General features: G+C 38.4%; 1 protein-coding gene across 3 annotated transcripts in view; it reads left to right on the plus strand.

Moving 5' to 3' along the window:
* LOC113050813 (protein TANC1-like) overlaps positions 1-25,913 on the plus strand; it is an 84,505-nt gene that overhangs the window by 45,675 nt on the left and 12,917 nt on the right. For 2 of the 3 annotated variants that reach the window (XM_026214152.1, XM_026214153.1), the window contains exons 5-13: positions 5,647-5,768; positions 10,038-10,248; positions 11,408-11,677; positions 15,462-15,587; positions 16,361-16,645; positions 16,910-17,043; positions 20,566-20,797; positions 22,481-22,647; positions 24,160-24,767. In XM_026214152.1, coding sequence (XP_026069937.1) covers positions 5,647-5,768; positions 10,038-10,248; positions 11,408-11,677; positions 15,462-15,587; positions 16,361-16,645; positions 16,910-17,043; positions 20,566-20,797; positions 22,481-22,647; positions 24,160-24,767 — 2,155 coding nt within the window. Of the gene's footprint in view, positions 1-5,323; positions 5,433-5,646; positions 5,769-10,037; positions 10,249-11,407; positions 11,678-15,461; positions 15,588-16,360; positions 16,646-16,909; positions 17,044-20,565; positions 20,798-22,480; positions 22,648-24,159; positions 24,768-25,913 lie in introns of those variants that run through there. The other variant, XM_026214154.1, reaches the window with a different exon arrangement.

Genomic DNA, 25,913 nt, shown 5'->3' on the forward strand with positions numbered 1-25,913 from the left:
TAGTGTACCTGTCAATAAAGTGATCCTCCTCAGAACAGGTCTCATTTAACCCACATGACATACAGCTGATCTGGAGTTATGCTGTGAGGTGACGTGTGCGCATTTTAGTGCATAAAATAATTTAAAAAGTTTGTACATGCCTGATCTGAACGACATTGTTTTCATTCTTGTATGAATGAACTTCCATGTTTGAACATAGAGACGGTTTCACAGACAGTGCTTAGCTTAAGCCAGGACTAGGCCTTGGTTAAATCAGGATATTTAAATAACTTCTATAAAAATGCCTTAAATTGAAAGAAAAATTATTAATTGGATGAAGTACTGCTTGAAAAACTTTTTTCAGGGCATATACCTGGGGATCCAATGTGACTGGAAATTTATAGTGCTAAAAAAAACTATTATATTGACAAGTGCATTTGAAAAAGAAAAAAAAAAGATTTGTGCTGAAAGTGAATTTATGCATAACATTGTTCGAATGAACTGCACAAAAGACGGATAATTATTCCTTTTAAAATCTGCTATTGAAAAACGTATATTATTTGCGTTAGAAAAACATAAGTGCTTGCAATACACTTAATATAAAGGTTTCAAAAGGAGGTAGCGGCAGAAGAATCATTTTTGGATTCCCAAAGAACGTTTCCATGAATAGATCTTAAAATTCTGTCAGTTTTGCTCAAGATTCTTCAAAGAACTAGATGCCAACATTTATTTTTAAGTAGGGATGCACCGATACCTAAAGTTATTTGACTGTAAGAAGAGGGAGAGAGAGAAAGAGAGCAAGAACGAGAGCAAGAGAGTCAGAGAGCATGCACTTCTGTGGCATGATCCCGGGCCCTATGCATAGGCAGTCATAATGGGCCCCTCCGCCTTGAAAATATATATTCCAGACTTTTCAAGGGCCCTCTCTTCCTTTGGGGCCCTGGTAATCAGTACTGGTTTTTACCCCCAGTCCGACGCCCCTGTCCATTAGTGCATGAATTTGGATAAAAACTAAATCGGAAATATAAAACAAACAAAAAAACATTTATTTTAAATGTAAAGCATACACGATTACAGCAAAAGTGAAACTAGCAGACTGTGTGAAATGCGCTAGGCTGGAAGCTCATGTATATCTGGCTCTAAAATTATTGCTTGTATTCATGACATCAAAGTCATTACACTGGTTTATTCCAGTAATTTGCTGTACATCACACGTTTAGTTTAGATTTACGCAGCTCACTCAAACAATCAGGAAGGAATCTGGCAACTGATCTGAAGTGATTTTCATACACAGACACATGCACACACAAGTGTTACTAGTTTTCTAGACTTCTGGCCTGCCGAAATGAGAAAGCACCACTACACCACTGCTTGAGTTCTCTGCAAAAACAAACCATGTCTAACTGTGTGTGTGTGTGTGTGTGCACGTGTGAAGGATATGGTTTGGTGTACATGTTCTTCATAAGCAAAAGGGGAGTGAAATGTGTGAACTCATTGGGAGGTCTGTGTCCTTTGGCAAACACAGATCAGCTGAGAGAAGCTGGCTGCAGACTTGTGGACCACCGTAAACGTGCTTAGAAACAAACTCATTTCAATCTCCTAATGTCTGTATGTAAAGAAAAGCAGAATAAATTGTTTAATTAGGGAACATTTTTCTGGTTTAACATGCTTTTATATGACTTTGACTGTAGACCCGGAGGGCGAGTGTGCTTGTGCTGCATTTCATTGAATGTTAATAAATGTTTTATGAATGATGTATTAAATATGGATTCTGCCGGAGGTTTGTCTGTGAAATCTGCAGTCAGTCGAAAGCAAACAACACTGCCTGACCAGCAGTTTCAATCAATTGTGGAGTGATTTGTGTAAAGCTGGATTGATGGCAGGAGATGTTAATGAGGGAGAGAGGGAGCAGGACAGCGAGTTGCTGACGGAGTGCAGTATGCTAATTAACTGTGGCCTATTGCCCTGTCACCCCCTCAGGGATGCTACACAAGACTGCTCTGCTCATTTACATAACGTAGTAGTGTAAATATGCCTAGCCACATATTTGTTTAATTGTGCTTTTGTGTCTTGGTATTTACTTGATAAATATGACATCATCATTAGAGTTTTTTGGCATTTCGTATATGTGTACGATAGTTTGAGTATATACATACTATATGTATAACTATAGGTGTGTGATATTCTTATAATTTGTCAAATTCTTTTATTCAATAAATTCAATTTGAATAGTCACTGTAGGCTGTTACCAAAGGAATCAGGATCCTCAAAATACATTTTTGCTCCGCAGAGGGTGCTCAGTAACAGCATTTAAATGTATTTACACCGCAATTATAGTTGCATCAATGATGCTATGAACAATGTTTTGATGTTTTGAAAATAATATTTTGAACATCAAATTTTTTTTTTTTTTTTTTTTAACTGAATGTATCTATTGAGTCAATAGCCCCTTTCACACATTCAGGGCCCTATTTTAACAATCTAAACGCAAAGTGTAAAGCACATGGCGCAGGTTCACTCAAGGCGTGTCCAGATCCACTGTTGCTATTTTAACGACGGAAAAACGGTTGGCGTGCCCAGGCGCATGGTCTAAACGGGTTGTCCCTTTTCTCTTAATGAATAATGGGTGTTTTTTTGGGTGTAACATGCAATAAACCAATCAGACACTCATCTTCCATTCCCTTTAAGAGCCAGTTGCGCGCATGCCATGACGGATTTGCCATTTACACAGCAGAATACGGCAAGTTCAATGACAGAACACTTCTCCGATATGAAACGGAGAAAATATATATATATATATATATATATATAAGACGCCTACATTGCAATCCTTTAATTTCTAATATTTGGCATGTTTGTGTGCTGCTGTGCATCCCTGTGTTTAATAAGCAGCGTGTACACTCCTTAAATAACAAAGATAAACACTGCTCCTTAAAATCTTCAGCTCCTTAAAATAGCATTGCACCAGCAATGCGCCTGAACACACCTATTTTTTAGATCAGCACACGCATAGGCACAAAAATGAGTGCAAATTAATTAGCTAATTAAACGACGTGGTGCTGGACGGGAAAATGCAAACGGCACCAGACTGAAACTAGCAAACACACTTGCGCTGCGCCTTGCGTCGCATTGCGTCGGGTTTATGATAGGGCCCTCGGTCTTTACTGGTAAATTACTGGAAAATTCCTGTTAAGAGATCATGTGTGAACAGGACTTTTTCAAAAATACTGAAAATTTGGTCTACCAATAGTATATTACCGGTAATGTGCTCTATGTGAACCCAGAATGAAAATTAGCAGTATGAGCACGCATGAGTTAAGATTCAGAACATGCTGAGGTAAGACATCTACTCTGAGCCAATCATAACATTCTGACGCAAATGACACATTTACTTTGCGTAGTTCGTTTTGAAGTTGCCTAATACGAATGAATGTGAATGTGAATGTCTGACACAAAAATGTAAACTTCAAATAAAACCATGACCCCATATACCCCTCCATTTACAAATACAACCAATTACAATAACTGGCACTGAATGAAAAGATCAGCATATGAATGAGACTTAAAAGTGGGTTCTTTGCAGTTGCTAGATGGTTACTTGCAAGTGCAAAGTAATATGGTATCAGGGATGAAACTTTATCGGCCATGTCAAGCTGTTTTCAATATTGATATGAAATGTTTCTTGAGCACCATATGAGCAAATTAGAATGATTTCTCAAGGATCATGTCACACTGGTGACTTGTCAAATATTCAGCTTTGCCATGAGCGTGTGTTGGTGCATGTGTGTGTGTGTGTGTGTATATATACACTCACCGGCCACTTTATTAGGTACACCTGTTCAATTGCTTGGTAGCACAAATTGCCAATCCGCCAATGCATGGCAGTAACTCAATGCATTTAGGCATCTAGATGTTGTGAAGATGACTTGCTGAAGTTCAAACTGAGCATCAGAATGGGGAAGAAAGGGGATTTAAGTGACTTTGAATGGTTGTTGGTGCCAGACAGGCTTGTCTGAGTATTTCAAAAACTGCTGATCTACTGGGACAACCATCTCTAGGGTTTACAGAGAATGGTAAGAAAAAGAGAAAATATCCAGTTAGCAGCAGTTGTGGACGAAAATGCCTTGTTGATGTCAGAGGTCCGAGGAAAATGGGTAGACTGGTTAGAGATTATAGAAAGGCAACAGTAACTCAAATAACCACTCATTACAACCAAGGTATGCAGAATAAAATCTCTGAACGCACAACATGTCGAACCCTGAACCAGATGGTCTATAGCAGCAGAAGACCGACCACAGGCTCACCAAAATTGGACAATTGGAGATTGGAAAAATGTTGCCTGGTCTGATGAGTCTTGATTTCTGCTGCAACATTCAGATGGTAGGGTCAAAATTTGGTCTAAAGGACATGAAAGCATGTCTCCATTCTGCCTTGTCTCAGTGGTGGTGGTGTAATGGTGTGGGGGATATTTTCTTGGCACACACTTTAGTACCATTTAGTACATTAAGAGCATTAAATACAATGTGACTGTCAATAAAATAAAAATCTGTAAGGTTTACTGAAAGAACTGTAAAAAAAATATATATATATTTTTTTTTAACAGTTGATTCAGTAAACCTTACAGATTTTTTATTTATTGACATTCAATTGTATTTAATGCTCTTAATGTCAAGCATTTCTGAGTGAGACAGTATTCCGCTGAAAGTCAGTCAATCTATAGTATTATTGGATAATATTTTCCCCCACCTACATGGCCTTGGTTGGATTAACAAAAAAAAACTATTCACTGGAATAACATGAAATGATAAATCATGTGCAGCAAAACCAGAGAGATTAATTAAACAAGTAATTTTGAGTTGATGTCTTTAATGTTTAGCCCAATTGGTCTCTTTTCCAAATCGAACTGATTTTCAACACGACTCTATGAACGTCACTGAATTAAATCCCTAAAATGTCAGTATCTAACAGTAAATTAATGTACAATGACTGTTTCTTTTCATGTCTGGCAATGCAGAATTGTGGGATGGTGTTGCTGCACGTGAAAAAGGGAGAGAATGAGTGAAAGTGTAAGTGTGTGTGTCTAGTCAGTTGTACTAGCCCAGTGATTGCAGTGAGCACGATCTCTGCTCATTCACATTCACACCCTGTCCTCTCCGTCTCACACACACAGTCTCTGAATGGATGGAAACTTGGTTGTCATAATAACTGCATCTCAAACCTAGGCTTTCTGAAGCTGTGTGGAGCACTGTAAACACTGTGCGTTGTACTACAGAGCGAGAGATACACGGCAACAGAGAGGAGGGGGAGAGAGGGAGGGATTGAGATAGAGAGAGAGAGAGAGAGATGTGAGAGGGAGGGACGGAGATTGTGAGAGAGCAGAGGAGACTGTGAAAGGCAGCGAGTGGAGAGGAAAGGAGAGCACAGGAAGTGCCACACCAGTCCTTTGGATCTTGGTGAGTTGGAACAGATTTGACATACTGGAGGAATAGCGTTGAATATGTAATTAGACTGAATGTAGGGGTTTGAATGTTAATGTGGTCAAGTAGGTGTATTGTCAATGTAAATGTATCCTTTGTTTGTTTGGTTACCTGTAGACATGTTGCTTTTGGGTGTGGGCTTTTTGTGTGCATCCTCCCCTAACCTTTGTGATGGTGTATATGTGTGCAGAGCTGCTCTCGCCGGCTGAGTCTGGCTCCTCCCCGGCTGTCCAGGAGCTCATGACACGGTTGGGCTTCCTGCTGGGAGACGCCATCCCTACCTCTTCACAAACAAACATGGAGGAGAAACAGGTAAGCATGAACCCAACAGGTCTAAACACCCAAACTCTGAAAGACATGCAATCTGATACACAAACAACCTGCCTGCTGCATCATGTCACCAGAGATTGCAAGATTAGGATGATAACATCCTTAGAAAGAGGAAACAGCCTCTGAATTTTCTTTTCAGTCAGGTTACATGCAATCAGCCTTAGATACCAGAGGTCATTTATCAGAGAGATTGATTACACTGCTGGAGCTGTTTTGCCCTCAGAATCACACTTTCACTTCAGACACAGTACTGGAAGAGCTTCAGATTCCATCTGGTTGGTCGTACTCTTGATTCACTGCTGGCAAGATTGGTTTTTAATAAAACTTAGCAGGAGAAATGCAATTTATATTTAAATTGGTGCTTACATGATGAAAAGGGGCTGTGGCATTTGCTTTAGCCAAAAAGGTGGGGAAATTTCAGCTCCCCAAAATTAGTTTTATCCAACTATCTGCCAGTGGGGATACAAAAGTTTGGACATACAATCTGTAGTTTTCACAAAAACTGTCAAAAGTCATAAGGATAGTGCTTTTTGCTGACCAATAAAATGGGAGATTTGAATGCAGATGACACATGGAGAAAGAGTACACTTTAATTTACTACCAACATTGTAAGTGACTTAAAATCAAGATAAACATAGCTGTATTTTAAATAATCTGTTTAGTTATCTTATTTGTTTATTTAAAGCTGTGTTTGTTTGACTGTTTAATTCGACATGTGCTTTGTGTTTTTTATTGTATAGCTGTAATATACTAATTCCTGATTACTAAAATCTAACATCTTTTTGTGATGGTGTGTCCACATCATCATACAGTAGGTACACCATACAGAGGTTTTGAGGCATTTATCTGGGATCTAAGTCGCTCTTAAGAGGCTTATGTAGCGTTTTATGGATTGCTGCACACAAAGCTATTAGTTGCTGAATTCATCCACAAGCATGCTTCATCAGTCATGTTTTATCACAAATGAGAAGCTGCTTTCTGATTGGCCAGTTTCTGACTTTCCCTTCTGGCTTTTCAAATGCAACACATTAAGTATGAATGCTGGTTTCTGCGTGTTTGCTGCTTTGTACGTGCATAGCTGCTTTATAAGGGGAGAAACCATCTTGATGTGGAGAAGCACCCTGGAGATGTTGCTGCCCGGTGAGTAATGCAGTTTCTCCGCTGGAAAATGAATGATGCGGGTGGAGCAATAGTGTATCTCTTACGAACGCTCATCTGATTCTATTGCAGCACTGAAGAAATTATTGAACAGGTGCATGAAGCTCTACCTGAAAGCTTGAGCGCTGCTTTACTCTGATGTGTGTGTGTGTGTGTGTGTGTTTGTGGAGAGAATTTTTCATTGGTGAGCGGCTGGCAGGCAACAGTTCTCTGGGAACCAGGGCTCCGGTACACTGATTCCCCTCACACACACACCATCACACTCCCTGACCTATATGAAGTACGGAGAGAGGTAAGAGGAGAGGACAGAGTAGTATCTAGGGTTTGATGTACTCTGTACTGTATTAAAATAAGAGTCAAGCAGAAATGTTCTTTCTGCTGGTTTATGCTCAGTAAGCACTTCCTTTAGATATGCAGCAGGTAGGATACCCATTAATGTGCTAGTTCTTTGTGCTAATCTGCATTCAGGTCTTCTGGTCCTTTTTAAAGCATTGGTTCTTAACCAGGGGCCCGTCCCTCAGCAAACTTCCATGAGCCACAAGATGACTTCGATTTTAAGTTAACATATTACTATTACTATTAATATAATTAAAAAAATCTGACTTGACCAAACACACACACACACACACACAAACACAAAATAAAGATGTAATAATAAATAATAAATAAAGTTTTTATTGAAGGACAAACAGTTCTTTAAAAATCTGGAGTCCCCAACTTAATCATGGTTCATTAATTGAATATATAAATAGTAGCTCTGTCATAATTAAAGCAGAAATGCCTCCAAAAATATCTTGACTTATATTGGCTTTAACCCTCTAAGGTCTAAGGGTAATTTTGGGGCCTGGAGAAGTTTTGTCATGCCCTGACATTTGTGCTTTTTTCAGTTGCTTATAAACATCTAAATGGCTAAAGTCTAATATCACTGTAATCAGCACAAACTGGGCCATAATAATATGTGAGCATCATGTATGTACATGATTGTGTTTTTGAGAAAACAAAATGCTATGCGTGGTTAGTGAAAAACAAAAAATTGTAAATCACTTGAATAAGGCCATACAACACTTACAGAACATTGGTTCCCGGGACTTTTGAGAACTTTTTCTTTCTAAATTATGTGAAAATCATCTTGTTTACTCACTTGATTAAAATTTTCTAAGGCACTTTTTGTGTAGAAAGGGTCTATGCAAGAGGGCGTGAACTATCAGCATTATGTTGTGATTTACACCTGAGAAGACAAAGGCCTGCATAATGAGCTGCATAATGAGCCTTTCAGTCAGGTTTGTGACTGAGAGGGAAGAGTTACAAGAAAGAATCTGAGGACAAAATAAATGTATATAATTTTATGTTTGTAGTTTATTTAGAATATATTTAATTATCCCACAAAATAATTTAATATTCACTTGCAATTGCAGATAAACAGTTTTTTGGGAACAATCAAAGCTGACATTCAAAGTTGAATTTTTTGCATCATTACTCCAGTCACACAATCCTTCAGAAATCCTTTTAATAATCTGATTTTCTACAAAAAAACTTTTATTATTATTAGCTATTATTATTATTATTAATGTGGAAAAGAGCTGAGAATATTTTTCTGTTTTTTTTTATAAATTGAAAGAACAGCATTGTTTGTTACATTTGTTACATTTACATTTATATTATTTACATCAAGCTTTTGTATGGTATAGTCACTATACTATAGTGTATATTGTTATTAAAAGTTCATAATCTTTCACTTCATTATACATTTAGTCAGGAATTATAGTTTACAAAAAGTCTAACTAGTAAAATGTTTGCACATTATGTGAAACATAATAAGTATATAAATAAATAAAAAGAGACTTACTAATGTTTATAAACTCTTCATTGTTTTTTCTGAGGAAATCCAAAACTCATCACCTCATCACATCTTCTTGGAGTGAATTATGTCTTACTCCTCTTATCGCGAAGCAAACAGTAAAATAAAAAAACTAGAACTGTATCGCTGCATTGTCTTCTGTTGTGTGGGCGTATTCAAGCTGCGCGCTTCAGTGAAACATTAGAATCTGAATAGAGCGTTCAGTGCGGGGGCGTGGTCGCATTAGAAGATAATGAAGGGAGATGTGAAAAACGAACCTCGCATTGTTTTCATATGGATTACTTTATCACAGAATATTTGTTTTCGGTAGCACTTTGATTAGTTTAAAAGTAGAGACATGTCAGGCCTTCAATAGATATCTCTCTCATGTCTTTTCGTTGAGTATTCACTGAGTTACAGTTCATTTTAATGATGCGTTTGTAAATGAAGATCACCACAGACAAAGGCTGCAGACAGCACACCTTGTTTGTTATCTTTATTTTATAAATGCACAAAGTTTTGTTGTTGTTATGTCTGTATACAAAAAAAGTAGACCCTTTACAGATTCGATTGATGTATTGCTCTTATCTGTACGATCAAAACTGAAAGTGTAATTTAAGTTATTTTCGTGGTTATCAGGAGAAAATGCCTCATCACGCGTATACGCATGAATCGACTACAAAGGTTTAAAAGTTGTGTTGTAGAATGGGGCCTTTGAGTCAAAGAAGGTTGAGAACCACTGAACCACAAAGTCAACCTGATACACTTTGAATACACCAGTTTTATTTCCGTAATGATGTATTTGTTTAAAATGACTTAACTTCTTTTGACTGTGGAAAGTTGCCATCACTGATTAATTTGTATTTTTTTTTACAACACCAGGATTAAGAAACCTTTATTTCCAACAGCATTTTCCGTTATTTTTTTAAACACTGGTAAAATGCAGATGTACATTTGTCTGTGTGTTGGTTACTGTTGCCGTTACAGGCTATATCTGTTTTCTAAAAGCATCTAATTGGGTGCTTATATTGGAACAAAAGCAGACTGGAGGTCTTGGAGTATTTTTGGCCTTGCCCTTGTATGTACATGAGAGCTGAGTTTAACAGTTACCATCTATCACTTTATCTCCTCGCTCCGTTTTTGCTTTTCCTTTTATCTCTTTTTTCCTTCATGCAGTATTTATTTATTTATATATTTATATATTGTTTTTGCTTCTTTTGCTTCACCAACCCCCCCCCCCCCCCCTGTCACTGTAGTGTATAGTGTCCAGTCAAGGCGTGAGTCCTTGCTCCACATTGACCAGCAGTACGGCGTCTCCCAGCGCTGAGAGCCCCTCTTCCACCTTACCTGAGACCTCCTCCAACAGCAGGGCTCCTGTCATCTGCTCCAGCACCTGCTCCACTGCCACTTCCACCGTCATCACCACCCCCAGCTCCACCCTGGAGAGCAAAGACAGCGGGATCATAGGTAACATCTACCGCCCTACTTATCAAAGTCCTCCTTTATCTCAAAGTCCAACATTGTTTGCTACCATTTATCCAACAACTGCTTACAGCATATACTGTAGGCTCCATACAAACTTTGTTTTGTCGAGACTTCAGAGTTAAGACTCTTTCACATTGAACACAAAACAAAAAGAGAAACAACTCACTGATGAATGGTCTATTCAAGCCGAGCGGGAATGCATATCTGTCAGGCTGAATTAAAAGCTGGTCTGCCATCCAGTTTTCAGAAGCACAAGAGGAAATGTTCAGTACTTTGTTTCATTTTTAATTTTTGTTTCTGAAATTATAGAAACAAACAGTGCATTTTGCAAAGTCCGCAGTAGCTCCACTTCAATCTTCAATGCCTGCTCTGAGCCTGGTGATCAAAGAGATACTTCACCCTAAAATGACCCTCATGCCTTCCCAGATATACATGACTTTCTTCATAAGAACACAAAGATCTTTAGAAAAATGAAAAATGATTCCCAGATCTGTATTTATGAGTTTTCAACATTTCTAACATGTTACAGCACATTTGGAGATACAGTACTGACAAGTGTGTGTGTGTGTGTGTTTATGCACGACTGACTTTTCTGCACCACCAAAAAACAGCACCAGGACTGTGAGGAAGAGAGGAAGTGAGCACTAGACTCCCTGAGACTGACTTATCAAAGCTGTTTATTGCTGGTTAACTTTCTTGAAGTGTTTTTGTTGGCCTGTGCTGTTAATGCTCATGAGTCTGAGATACGCTCTGTCAAAAACTGGGACGGCGTTGGGTCATTATTTCAGGTCTGCCGGTGGTTTCTTGAAGTAGGACATCAGTAGGGTTTTTTTAAAGCCCAAAACAGTGTTTTTCTATTTGGTTGCGGCAAAGAAAGGTCAAAGACAACTGCATTAAAGCAAAACGTCTGACAGCAATTACCTGGATGACTCCTATCTGATGTTCTTACACTCCAAGATCATTGTTTGTTTACCATCTCTCCAAAACTGCCTTTGATGGTTAATTCCTGTTTTCTTTTCCGTGATTTTCTGGCTTGACCTTCTGTGTCGTTCTCTCCTCTTGTGTCCTTCCCATTAATGTCTGGCTCCTCCCCCCATACTTCATTCACCTTCATCTCTCTCTGATTCTCTCCATCCTGCAGCAACAGTCACCAGTTCCAGCGAGAATGAAGAGCGCTGTGGCTCTAGTCTGGAGTGGGCGAAAGATGGTGGTGCGGGTGTAAGGGGCGAGAGCGGGCGTAGCGCTCATCCGCCCTGCACTCCCATCACCCCAGAGGAGCCGGCGGTGTCTGGTGAAGCCCAGCTGAGGACAGACACCACAGGGGCGACTCCCGTCATGACATCACATGTGGATGGACCAATCACGTACCACAGCACTTCTTTGGTTATGCCACGTCCAAATTCTGTGGCAGGTGAGTAATGAATCATCAACAAGGCTTCATTCATTTGATCAAAATCAGCAATACTGTGAAAATTACAGTTTAATAATATATATATTATATATATATATATATATATATATATATATTTTTTTTTTTTTTTTAATGAAATTTATTAATTCACAGATCTGAATATTTAGTCTTAAGTGTCACTTGATGCTTCAGAAATCATGATAAATAATTATGATTCGGTGCTCAAAATTTTTTCCTCTTTATCAGTGTTGAAAACACTTGTGCTGCTTAATATTTTTCAGGTTTCCTTGATAAAGACAAAGATCAATGAATGGCATTTATCGGAAATATGTTTTTTTTTTTGTAACAGTGTAAATGTCTCTATGCTCTCTTTTGATCAGTTTAATGCATGTTTGCAGAAGAAAAAGAAACCTAACTGACCTCAAAAAAAAAATATTCCTCAAGCTAGCTAGTATCAAGGTTTGCAGCTGGTTGCCGATTTCTGTGTGTGTGTGTTTTGAATGAGTCTTTTGCTGGTCTCTTTAACACAGTAGCATGTCCTGGAAGGGAAAAGCTCAGTGCACAATATGTCGCCTGGCTGCCTCTCCTCCTGCGGCTTGTGGAAAGCTCTGCAAGCGGGTGGCTTTGATTTCCTCTTGCTGTAAAGCTAAATAGAGAAATTTCTGTCAGATATACAGATTGACTCCAACAAAGCAAAGTATCTCGCCATGTGCCTGTCTGTGGTGATCTTTGTCCTACAGAGTGTTGAAAAAGGAAGCTAATGTATTTACATCTGTGCAGCTTCGAATGGCTGGATCATGATTTTGCATTTGAGTCCCTCACAAACAAATGCAACATGACAAATGACAAACATCATCCCTGTGTTCATGCCCTTCTGCAGAGATTATGGGTTCAAGCAGATTAGATTGTGGGACAGGATGGGTGGAGTGTACAGGGATGAGTGGAATTGAAGGGGTGTAGTGTGGTGGGCAATGAAAAAGATGAATGAAATGAGCCATTGATGGATTGAATGTTGATTAATGGATGAATTATGATTGAATTGTACACTCTCTGAAAAAAGGAAGCTTTGACTTGCCTCAACACACCTGCCTGGAAGTTTCTAGTATGCCTAGTTATGCTGCCTTCACGCCATGTTGTAATTACTTTTTTTCTGAGTTGACAACATGTGACATTCTACTCGGAGCTGAATTATGTGTTTCTATAGCAACACTCTCAACGCCAAAGCCTTCACATGCTAAACAACTCATAATTACAACTTGTAAGCTCTCAATGTTCTGCGAGCTGCGACTTTGAAAATGTAACTGCTTTACCACCTGACCACCACCAGGTTCATTTAGCCGCTACCTTTGAGTTCATGGGCAGATCTGTGTAGAATTTCACATTTTGTCATCTTGGAATTTTGGTAATTAAAACATGGCGTGAATGCCGCTTAAGACCATAATTAGTTGGTTCAGCTGTGTTTAATTAAAATTGGAGCTAAACTCTGCAGGAGACCACTGCCTAGAGCTGAAGATCTTTGCCTGAACCTGACGGGGCTTGGGCCGGGCTCTGGCTTGCGCTCCGGTTTGCGAGGTAAACGAGCGGTCATGTGATGTGTTTCGATTAGCAGGAGAAAGATGCAAAAATGAATGCTGAGTAGGTGTAACGGAGGCTTGCCTCTGGTGATTACGTTTTGGTTTCACCAACAACTAAAGCAAAGTCTGAGGTGTGGAAAAGTTTTGACCAGGTTTATAATGAAAATTAGGGCCGGGACTTTAACGCGTTAATTGAGATTAATTAATTACACAAAAAATAACGCGTTAATTAAGATTAATTAATTACACAAAAAAAATTCCCGCATTTTTAATAACTTATTTTTGCACCGCGGAACGTTTCTCACTGGACGCGTTTCGGCGGAACGATTATACTGAAGCACCAACTAGCGTTCGCATATCACAGCAGCACATCGAACCTCAACGCAAAACATAAAGCAGCTTGCGTGGACTTTACATTTTATGTTGAACTATGTATTATTTTGTTGGTGCAACTGGCAGTTTATGTTGAACTCTTTATTGTTTTGGCCAAGGTTATTGAGAGTTGGACTTAGTATGTTATGGCCTCTGAAGCAACAGAGAGATGTTTTCTAATAGTCAGTGTTTCCAATGTTCTGAATGTAATTGACAGTATTGTGTTTTACTTAAGAAACACTTTACAGAAGGTTCCAGCACCTATAAGCTTCCTGAATTTCTGAAATGTACTATTTCTAAATTGTTTCTAAATATGCTATTTCTACACTTCATGGCAAAAATTGCACTGGTCTGCTAGACTTGGTTGAACAAAAATAAACTATTTTGTTGCTTAAGCTTATGTATTCAGTCATTATTCAATGGTATACTATAAATCCATGTGAAAAAAATGTACTTCTCATTGTTCTCAGGTCAAATATTTATATGCGATTAATTTCAATGAATTAATTACAAAGCCTCTAATTAATTAGATACATTTTTTTAATCGAGTCCCGGCCCTAATGAAAATATGAGTGAATAATGACGCACCATCAGTGAGCGCAGGAACGCGCTGAAGCCATCTACAGTGGATTCAATCATTTTCCTCCACAAAAACATGTAGGCTTAGCCTAATCTCGGTGAGTAAAGGTTTTTCAAATGATAACTAAATATTCATTGATTCTTAAATGCATAATGTGGACAGAGTATTTACGCTAATGTTGGCATTATTCTTTTATTAAATGTCAGCTGCTAGTGGCGAAGCAAATCCGGCGGAGCCTTTATCTTAATTTCGTTATTGCCAAATACCCATCTTAATTTAAAATTTATCTTAATTTAATTTGTTAAAAAAGACTAGTTTTTATTGGTGCGTTAGTCTTTTTATAGGCTAAATGAGCCTATGTCTATTTAGAGTGCTGAGATGTTAAGATGTCACAGAGGAATTATTTTGTTTCTTTATTCCAACTTCTAAGTGGTCTAGTCTACGTTAGTTATGAATGAATTATGTTAAAACACGTATAAATGACTCATTCCTGACAAAAGGCAAAAGAGCTGTGTGTGTGCGCACATTTGAATAATGTTGGGCTCTAAACGGGTTCGGGCTTTTAAAAAGCTGTCAGTCAAAATGTACTAGTCGGGCTCGGGTCCTGTCAGGACTAACTTTTATGGCCCGATCACAGCTCAAAAGTGTACAAGCCAAAAATGTTTCTCCAAAAATTGTAGCAGTAGGATAAGGTGTGCGAGATGGTTCAGAGTAAACTGTGCAAGTGGCTTGATGAATAGTGATGGTGAGATTTGATAATCTTTACTTTACAAATACTACCGTACTACAAATGTAGCTACAAAAAGTTGAAAATAGATTTTCTATATCCAAATATACTGAATATTAAACATTTTCCTTTCCGTTTTGTCATTGGACCACTATATCAAGTAATTTTTTTATGTAATGGATGCTTTCCTATAAATGCAGTATATAGCAGACATCATGAAACCTATTTAAGACTATTAATTTTCCTTTTTTAGCCTAGAGAAAGTAGAACAGCTTCCGTTACTATCCCCATATACTTATTTTGTGTTTTTCCGTCTCTAACTCTGTGTGTGTGTGTGTGTGTGTGTGTGTGTGTGTGTGGATGAATTAGGTTGGGTGGGGGTTTTGGGTACACGTGTTCGTCCACACACAGCGGCAGATTGTGTTTGTTCTTCACAGAGATCACAGAGGTGGCATGTAATCTCTCTGCTGTCTGTGAGCCAAACACAACCCTAAATGACTCTCTTTCTCTCATTCTGTCTTTCTCCTACAGCCACTAGCAGTACTAAACTGGAGGAGCTGCGGTATCTGGATGAACAGAGGAATGCTCCCCAGCGCTCCTCCATGCGTTTACAGTGGCATGGAGCTCATACAGGGGGCCGCAGTCAAGAATCTAAAGGTGCTGACTGACAGCTAAAACTGCCAAAATTAACTGAAAAATGCATTTAACCTTCAGAATGTGACATACATCTGACATGTATAAGGGACATTTATAAAGAAAATGAATGGGGTGTTTGGGCTCCATTTTATGTTTTCATTTCAAGCAATTCAAGCAATTCAAGGCCTTATGATTCATTCTTATGATTCATTTCATTTGAAATATGTTCTACATTGATTTGCCTATGTAAATTGTGTGTGTGTGTGTGTCTGTCTGTGTGTGGTTTATTTTAAATGGTTAGTTCACCCAAAAATTGCCCCATGGTTTACTTTAGATGTATATGACTTTCTTCTTTCAGACGAAAACAAATGGAATTTTGTAAAGAAAAAAAGAAATCGTGGTTAAAGGGTTTATAAAGGCCTTCTGAGCAGAATCAATAAATTTTTCTAATGACAGTATCCATATTTAAAACTTAGTTAAACCGTAATTTCTAGCTTCCACTAACTGTAATACAAGGGAGAGAGTTCATGGGAGAGTGGCGTTCCAGCGGATGAAGTAAGACGTAGGCAGAGTAAACAGTACAGTAGTACAGTAGTACAGTAAAAGCTCTATTGAGAAGTGATGAACGTGGAAGCACAGAGAAGGGATCAACAAATAATATAACTCTATTTGTATTTGTCTGAAAGAAGAAAGTCATATACACAAAGGATGGATTGAGGGTGACTAAATCATGGGGTAATTACATTTTTTGTGTAAACTATCCCTTAAACACCTGTGTTGTTTGAATCCTGCAGCTCGTCTCACGCCCTACAAACCAGTGGATATCATGCTCAAACCCCTGCTGTTTGAGGTGCCCAGCGTCTCTATGGATGCAGTGTTTGTGGGTCGTGATTGGCTGTTTCAGCGGCTGGAGGAGGTGCTTACGGGCGGAGGAAATGCTGGTGAGGGTAAAGGGGCTGTCATCATAGGTAACGTCGGTTTGGGAAAGACGGCAGTGATCTCACGGCTGGTGGCTCTCAGCTGTCATGGTGGACGAATGAGACAGATTGCTTCCAACAGCCCTGAAGCTACACCCCAGAGTAAGATGTCCTTTAGGAATAGTTTAACTTTTTGTATTTACTCATCATATTGCAAAACTAATATAAAAAAGGTAGAAAACTGAAGACATGCTGGTTTTTGATATCCGTATTTTTCAACTTCTGGATCACATGGACTCAAGGCTTTCAATGAATATGAAAACTTCAACTGAGATGTGTTAGTATCTCAGATTTTCAGACCTGCAATACGTATATGCATTGAATTTATGTAAAATAACAGGGGAATTTTGTGTGTTTGTGTTGTAGATCGAGGAGCTGATGCTCATCAAACCAATCAGCTGAACCCCCCCTCACAGAGTCCCCTCCACAGCAACAGCTGCCCCCCAACCCCAGACACACACCGGCACAGAGAGGGGGCAGTCAAACGCCTGGCTAGCAAGGTAAACACTTTAGCCCTATTCAGACAGCACTAGTTTTCACTAAGTAGTAGTAGTAGTAGTAGTATTAGTAGACCTTTATTGTCTCTAGTCACAAGTACCAGCGACATTAGCCATCAACCTGTCCATACATACATACATACAATATTACAAGGGAGTAGACATGACAGAAAGACAGGGAATCGAGGAAGAAATACAGCATAACATTAGGAAAGTGAGGAGAAAAAAACAACACCCAGACTATGCTCCTATTGGGAGTACAGTGTGAGAACAGGAAAAACAATTGTCTATGAAATTTGGGGGGTTGAGGTGATCCAGCGCAGGCAAGCAGCCATCCAGTCCATCAGCCCTATGGCACTGGTCACAGACCCGCTTGACAGACTGGTGGTACAAAGCGGCGAAGGTGAGGGATGGGGGGTCCGGTTAATCCATAATTGTCCGTATCAACTTTGAAATAATGAATAAATTACATTAATACATAGTATATAAAAAAAATTTGAAACACTTATTTTAAATTGCAATATTTAAAAAAAAAAAAAATTGAATTTAGAAATTTTTTTGAGCGTACTTTTTCATTCCAACTTTCTGGGTAAAATAAAATTTGATGGTCAAGTTATACTAACTGGCATTTCAGTCAGTGGGAAAAAAAAATATTAAAAGAGATTCCTATCTCTGAAACAGCTTGGAATGGCATCTGTAGATGTGTTAGATTTGATCTGCACTTTAATTAAGTGCTTTCCTCAATTATGTGAATAATTTTCAAATTATATTACATATATAATTATTGTTTATTTCAGTGGGATTCATGACACACATCTAAAAACACCTACTTCCAGACAATAAACCCTTTAAAAAATAATAATTATGATATGCGATAAAAAAAAAAAAACAGAAAAAAAAGGAAGCTCTTTAAAATTGTTTGCAGAAAAATAAAGTTTCCACCGATCAGCTCTCATGTTTATTTATAATATAAATACACATGATGTTTTGTGCAATGTTTTAGATGTGTCATTACAGAGTTTTAGATGTGTCACGACAGAGTTTTAGATGTGTCACGACAGAGGCAAACTGCATGTCATATGCATGCAGTGCATATTCAACACTTTGCTCTGTGTGCCAGAATGTGTACATGTTTTTCCATTTTCATCTGGACCTGAACCTTCTCTGTTGAGTCTTCTAGTCACGTCTTTTTAATCAGCCATCTGTCAGTGGAAAGTCATTTCAGGCCACAATTTCATTCTCACTTCTGTTCAGAAGCTTGGATTCTCCAGTATTTCAGAACGATTTTGGACTCATGATATTCAAACAAACTTTAAAGAGATTAAATCATGAAGAATCAGATTTTCCTTGATCTTTGAGATGAAAGAGCTCCATGTGCTTTGAAAACCTACAGTACTGCTACTTTCAGAACCTAAACTTCCTCCCCAGTGGATGAGCATTTAAACTAAGCTCCAAAATATACTCATTCCGTAATGCTGTACCTCCTGCAGAGATAACCTTTTAAACACATGACTGCCCACATTGAAGCATTAATGACGTTTATTTGGCGATCAGAATCTTGGTGAAGAAATAAGGAAAGAGCAGGTTTGATCCTGTAACAGTGTAACGCATGGTTTAATACAAGAAAAACAATTTAAGGTGGAAAGAAACAAAATATTTTGTCCTTTAAAGGAATTGTTCACCCAAAATTGAAAATTATCACCATTTACTCACGTATGACACTGTTCTGTGGAACAAAAGAGGGTTACATTTTGAATCTAAAATGAATATAAAAGTATTCCATATGACTTTCCATATTTCAAGTCTTCTGGTCATATTAGCTTTAAAACGGACTGAAATTGAGTTCATTATTCTTATTCTTTCCCTCTGCTGCAACTGAATCATCAAGTCACTGAGTGAACTGAGCTGAACCGGATCATTTGGTATGATTAAGCCACAGATACTCAACAGGCGACCCGCGGGCCACATCCGGCCCGTTGGCATTAATTTTATGGCCCGCGTCACGCAAAAGATGAACGCTCAAAAGTTGCGCGCATATTAGACAGTGTGATTTATATCTATGTATATTGCGGATGGTGATAATCCGTTGATCGATTAATAAAAAATAACATTCATCATCGTCATTGTGATGTGTGTGGAATGTTTAGTGAGACTTTATATAGCTACTTGATATCTCCGAAATGTACCATTAACTTTCTAAGCACAACAATAGCAAAACAAGCGGTAAAACTGTCAGGCAACTTTTGTGTGTGGCGCTCTATGCACAGCTCGTGCATTCAGAGCTGCGCAAATTCACAGCTGATTCGGGTGACGTTAGAGCTGATCCGCGCATCTCTACTGCAGTGTGGATCTACGTATGTGTGTGAAAGTGCTTTCTCTGCAATAGGAATAATAAAGTCAAAGCAACGTTCACGTCTAACTGACAGACATTTGTCAGACTGGCTTCGAGCAGCTACCAGTGAGCAACAGCCAGACCTGAAATCACTGGTTAAAAGAATGCAGACTCAGATTTCCCACTAAGAATAAGGACTACTTTTCATCAGGGCTTGAGAAATATATATATAATATAATAGAAACAATAATTAATATTGCTAGAAAACTGTTAATCCACTTTTTGTCCCATATTTTTTATTTTCATGTTCAGTATTAGCCTACTTTAAATAGTACATAGACTAGCAAGACTTACCTAACAAGGTTTTTTAATACTCTGAGTATGAACTCTCTTTTTTGCATTAATATCGCAAGAAAATTATCCAGATTTACATTTTTATTTTATGTTCAGTATAACTTTAAATAGAATATAGACTAGCAAGACTTACCTAGCAAGATAGGTAATAAACTTAATTTATAAGTAAAAACTGTAAATATTGTCATAAATAAAGTTTTACTATGCAAGTTGTAATTTGTGGCACTTCATATTTAATATGGTTTAAATGTGGCCCCCTTGGCATCTGAACTTGAGTACCCCTGGATTAAGCAATCATTCAGACTATTTTTTCTAACTGGATAAACCAATTCATTTTAAAAGAGTCAAAAGAGTGGTCCATTCATGAAACAGCCATTTCTACTTCCCTCATGAAATTCACCATGGAGTCAAGACATGTAGATTTTCAGTGAAAATCAATTTCAGTCTGTTCCGCATCAAAGCCATTAGCCATCATATGACTTAATGATATAGCACACAAGTCACATGGACAAATTTTATGGTGCTTTTTTGTCACCTTGGAGCCTTGACCAATCCAGGACTGCGATTCCAAAAGCATTGTAAAAGTAGATCATAAAGACCATTGTTAATTGTGTCTATCTAAACTTTTTGGAGACTGAGCCCAGAGCTGTCAGGATATTCTTTCTCCATTTAATTTGCCCTTTTGCGTTCCATCGAATTTCCAATAGAAATGACATTTTTGAGTGAACAATCCACTCTCTTTCGTTTGTGTTTTTTGACCTGTCCAAAACTCCCACTTTCAGTGTTTTCCCATCTGTTTTCTGTTTTTACCACCTTCTCTCCCTTTTCCTCTGTTGTAGGTGGTGGCCTATCACTATTGTCAGGCTGATAACACATACACATGCCTGGTCCCAGAATTTGTGCACAGTGTGTCCGCTTTACTGTGCAGAGCTCCTCGCCTCAATGCTTATCGAGAGCTCATGCTCAAAGAGACGCACCTGCAGAGCCTGCTCAGCTTACGCTCCTGCGTCCAGGACCCTGCCGCTGCCTTCCGTAAGGGAGTCCTGGAGCCCCTCACACTTCTACGCAAAGGTGAGACGAATCACATGCTTCTGTCATTAATCACACCATCACATAAAAACTAAATATGTTTGCTCAGGGGTAATGGGGGGAGAAAAGCGCTCTTGCCTCATTTAATTTGGCCCAGTACGGATGTGAACAGATGGTCCTCAGAAACGGCTTGGATCACAAGGAATGACAGATGAAGGACTTAACAGGAATTTTAGAGAATGAGGCTAGAGCAAATTTTGAGCATAGAAATGAAGACACAGAACTGTCACTCTGAACTCTTGATAGAAAAACCAGTGTTCCTGGTTTGTAACATCAGATTAGAGAAAGAATCGAGAAAAGTAGAGAAAACAGCCTTTATATTAATAATGGTGGATATAAGTGAATACATTTTATGTCAGTTTATGATAATGGATTTATTTAGCTGTTTCTTTCTTATATGTAAAAAAAGTAATATTTTGTCAAAATGTGACTTTTTGTGGCTGTTGTCAAACAAGGCTGTGCTGGCTATTAGTTGTTTTAATATTAATTCATAACCAGACAGCTAAATATGCATTGTTTTAAGATACTCTTGTAGCAAATGCAGCATAACTTTAATTATACCAGTTGTTAAAGTAATAATTTTATTCTGATTAATAGCCTCAGTGTAAAAATAATTTTTTTATTGTGACAATATTAACAAATATCATTAATTATCTAAATAATGTTTGATTTGAAAAATAAAATAAATGTTGGTGGTGATGCTTTTAATAGTAACTGTGAACTTCAGCATCCATGTTCCAGTAAAAAAGAAAAGAAAAAAAAAGCTATTCTGGTATTTTGTTGACTTGACATACAGACATGTATGGTAACCCATGCTCAGAATTCGTGCTCATACACACACACACACACACACGGAGCAGTGGGAAGCCATTTATGCTGTGGCACCCAGGTAGTGGTTGGGGGTTCGGTGCCTGCTCAAGGGCACCTCAGTCGTGGTATTGCCGGCCCGAGACTCGAACCCACAACCTTCAGTTAAGGAGTCAAACTCTCTAAAGCCTCAGCTTCCCCTGAATGTACTGAATGCCCTAATTTCATGATCCCATCAATCGGTGGTCGATAAAATCAGGTCCTGCCCTACTTTTTTTTTCTTGTTGAATATCTTATTTCACTCTGAAAAGCACCACACTATGGAAGTAATTACGTTTGTGGCTTCAAAGGAATAAATCACCCCAAAATTAATATTTTGCCATCATTTACTCACCCTCTTGCTGTTCCTAACCTGATTTACTTTCTTCTGTGAAACTCGAAAGCAGATGTTAGGCAGAAACTTTCATTTACTCTATACAATGAAAAATGAATGAGGATAGGTGCTGCTTAGCTCCAAATATGAAATATTTTTCATTTTTAATGTGAATTATTTCTGAAGGGTGCAGCTTTTGTCAAGTGGAAAGTACTCAAAAATTGTGAGAGTGAGAGTTTCACTACAGACTGTAGGCACTTTTTCCTACTCAACATATGGTGAAAGAAAGCAGCATGCAGGGTTTTATTGTGCTGGTTGTTCTTAGATAACCTACAGTAGTACATGAATTCAGCAGTACACACAGTTCCTGTTAACTTATCAAAAGAAAAACCTAAACACACCCACGTAATGCCAGGATGCAAACTCTCAACAAACTCAGGACTTCTAGTTTGTCTAACCATGTCATTTCTGTTTTTGTTGTGCAGAGCGGAAGATTCCAGAAGAGGATTACATCATCCTAGTGGATGCTCTTAATGAGGCAGAGTACCACAAACCGGACTATGGAGACACCATAGCGACTTTCATCACCAAAATCATCTCTAAATTTCCTATTTGGCTTAAACTGATTGTGACCATCAGGGTCAATGTAGTGGTAAGTTTTTTTTTTTCTTTTTTTTTTTCATTGGCTCCACCTTTACTTTGGCTAGACTATTTTTTGCTGGTTTTAATACGATGTAAGACGATGTAAGATGTAAGAAGGGTTTAAAATGCTCAGTGTCCTGATGTGCCTTTTGCGATCTAAACTTTCAGAATGGTTGCAGTGGTGAGTTTTGGGTGCTGGTCAGTGGCTAGTGTTGTAGGGTGGGGGTGTGTGATCCATGTCTGATCAGAGCTGGACTCTGGCCTACAGGAACCAAGCTTATATAAGAGGGGATAAGGGCTGTGATGCAACACCGCAGATGCTACGCATGTCCCTATACACTTTCCACACACATACACGGTCTCTTTCTCTCTCACTCACTACTTCTCGGAGCAGGGACCTAAAAGTGCCAGAAAACCCACACAACCAGGCTGCCGGTTGTTTATCCTATAACATTAATCCTGCAGTTGTTTTGATTGGAAAACATTTGTCGTGATTTGCATACAGATGATGATGAGGATGTGCAGTAAAATGAACAGACTTTTGTGGTCCTTGTAGTATTCATTAATTTTCCCTCATGCAGTCACCCTGTTGTCAGTGGATACAGCACAAAACTGTTAACTGAAATGAACCATAATTATTCAAGAAATAGGAGTTCTTTGGGAAGGCTGGTGGTCGTTACTCTTGTGCTGTGGTGCAGAACAGCCAGTGAAGGTTCATCCCATAAAATCCCAGTCTTTTTTCATATGTAATTGCATGTCTTTCCATTGCAGCAGACAGGAAGCTGAATTGCCAGTATCTAAATAATGAAGGCATTGTCAAAAATTGTAATTGTGTGCAGATTTTGTTTTATAATTTACTAATCAAAGTCATGTGGTGCATCCAACATGATGTCAGAGAGAGAACCCCTGCAGACCCCCATGGCTGTGTGTCAAGCTTCTTTATACATGTCCGATAATTTGTCCAATTTATGACATGGTCTCTATTTGCAGTAAAACAGTAGTAATGTGAAATATTATTAGAATTTAGAAGAACCTTTTTCTATTTTATATGTTGTGAAATTTGCTGCTTAATATTGTTGTGGAGACTGTGATGCAACAAAAATGCAGTTTTTAACATTGAGAATATTAAGAAATATTTCCTGAGAGCCATATCAGCGTATTAGAATATTCTTTAAGTTCATGTGACACTGAAAACTGGAGACTGAAAAACAGCTTTACTATCACATAAATAAATCACACTTTAGCATGTATTCAAATAGAAAACAGTTGTTTTAAATTGTAATAATATTTTAGAATATCATTGTTTTTGCTTTTGATCTGATAAATGCAGACTTTGAGTATAAGAGAATTCTTTCAACATTTAAAAAATCACTTGTGTTTATTTTAAAGGTTTTCATTCTTTTTTTTTTTAACAGAAAAATACAGATGTGTAAAATAACTTGAATTTAGTGTAACTTCTTGTATTTTATTTTTATAACTCATAAGGGTTTTTGCAATGGCTTTTTTGTTGATCTTCTGACAGGAAGTCACCAGTCTCCTCCCCTTTCCCATCATCTCTCTGGATGATTTCCATGACAACAAGGATATAACCTCCGACCTCACCTCCTACACCCAGCACCGTATAGACCACAGCCCTGATATCCTCAGCAACATTGCCATCAATAGCAAAGCCGACCCAGCAAACATCTCTAAACTCAGTGCCCACCTGATCTCCCGCAGCCAAGGCTCATATCTTTATTTAAAATTAACCCTTGACTTGTTTGAGAAGGGTCACCTGGTCATTAAAAGCTCCAGCTATAAGGTTATACCCGTGTCCCTGTCTGAGCTCTATCTGCTGCAGTGCAACATGAAATTCCCATCGGCCTCAGCATTTGAACGAGTATTGCCTCTGCTAAACGTGGCTCTGGCTTCTTTGCACCCTCTGACGGATGAACAGCTCTTCCGGGCACTGAACGCCGGGTCCATGAGAGGAGAACTGGAGTGGGAGGACTTCCAGCAGCGCACGGATGCTCTTTCCTGTTTTCTGATTGGCCGTCGAGACAGGACACGCATGTTCTGCCACCCCTCATTTAGGGAGTGGCTTGTATGGAGGGCGGATGGTGACAGTACTGACTTCCTGTGCGACCCAAGGTATTCAGTGATGACATTTCGTATGACACAAACAAGAATAGTTCTGTTTGGTGTTGTTGGTGGTTAATAATGCCAGGATAAAGTTGTTAAGGTGTTCACAGCAGTTGTAGCGCATTGCCCAAAAGTTTCCAGAAAGTGCATAGCAATGCAGTAGATCTCCAATAGTAGAGTGCCCAGCCCTTTTTTCTAGAAATCTTACTTTCTGCAGAGTTCAGTTGCATCTCTGCTCCAACACACGTTTACATTTAGTCATTTAGCAGACACTTTTATCAAAAGTGACTTACAAGTGAGGACAATGGAAGCAATCAAAATCAAAAAAAGAGCAATGATGTACAAGTGCTATAACAAGTCTCAGTTAGCTTGTTTAACACACCTGTAACTATCAAATGTTCCTGAAGATCTTAACCAACTGTTTTAGATGTGTATCGATTGGTGTCAGTCCATCTGTCACTGTTTTCTATGCTTGTGTATATTTAAACTGTGTGTTTACAAAGCTTTTTAAAAATGGCGGGTCTCTGTGTTTTGTACGGCATGTATTTGGCTAATCACTTACATCACTGGTTGTTCCTATTGTGCTGCGTTAACTCTGAAGTAGATCCTAATTTACTCAAAAGGCATTCCTGTAACTAAAATTGTTCCTAGTTCCTGCAGCGCGAACATGCAAAAAACCGAGTACTCCCACCAATAGTTATAGGAAGTTATGTGAAAACGTTCCTCTGGTGTGACGGTCCCTATTCATACAGGTTTGCAAAAATTTGAGGGTGTGTAATAGATGATAGAATTTTCATTTTTGGGTAAACTATCATTTTAATAAGTGATTTGCAATGAACTAAAACTATTCAAAACACCATACCAAGCGAAATTCAATGTGTTAAAACTACTAAAACACCTTAGCAACTTTGTTAAATCTACATGGAACATTTTCTTGAAATGTTCTTTTAGCATCAGCTGCATAGAGGGTATTGCGCTTAAATTCACGTTTATTACACGTAAGAATCAGAAAATCCTTGTTATTAATGACACCGGTTGCCATTAAGTGAACTGCATTCAGGGTTGGTTTGATATTCACCACAGTTTTCACCCAACCTTTAATACTTTTACTTTGCCAACCTGCATCCTTCACATGAAAATCAGTCTACAGACTGT

The sequence above is a fragment of the Carassius auratus genome, chromosome 31, assembly GCF_003368295.1.
Source record: "Carassius auratus strain Wakin chromosome 31, ASM336829v1, whole genome shotgun sequence".
Lineage (NCBI taxonomy): Eukaryota > Metazoa > Chordata > Actinopteri > Cypriniformes > Cyprinidae > Carassius > Carassius auratus.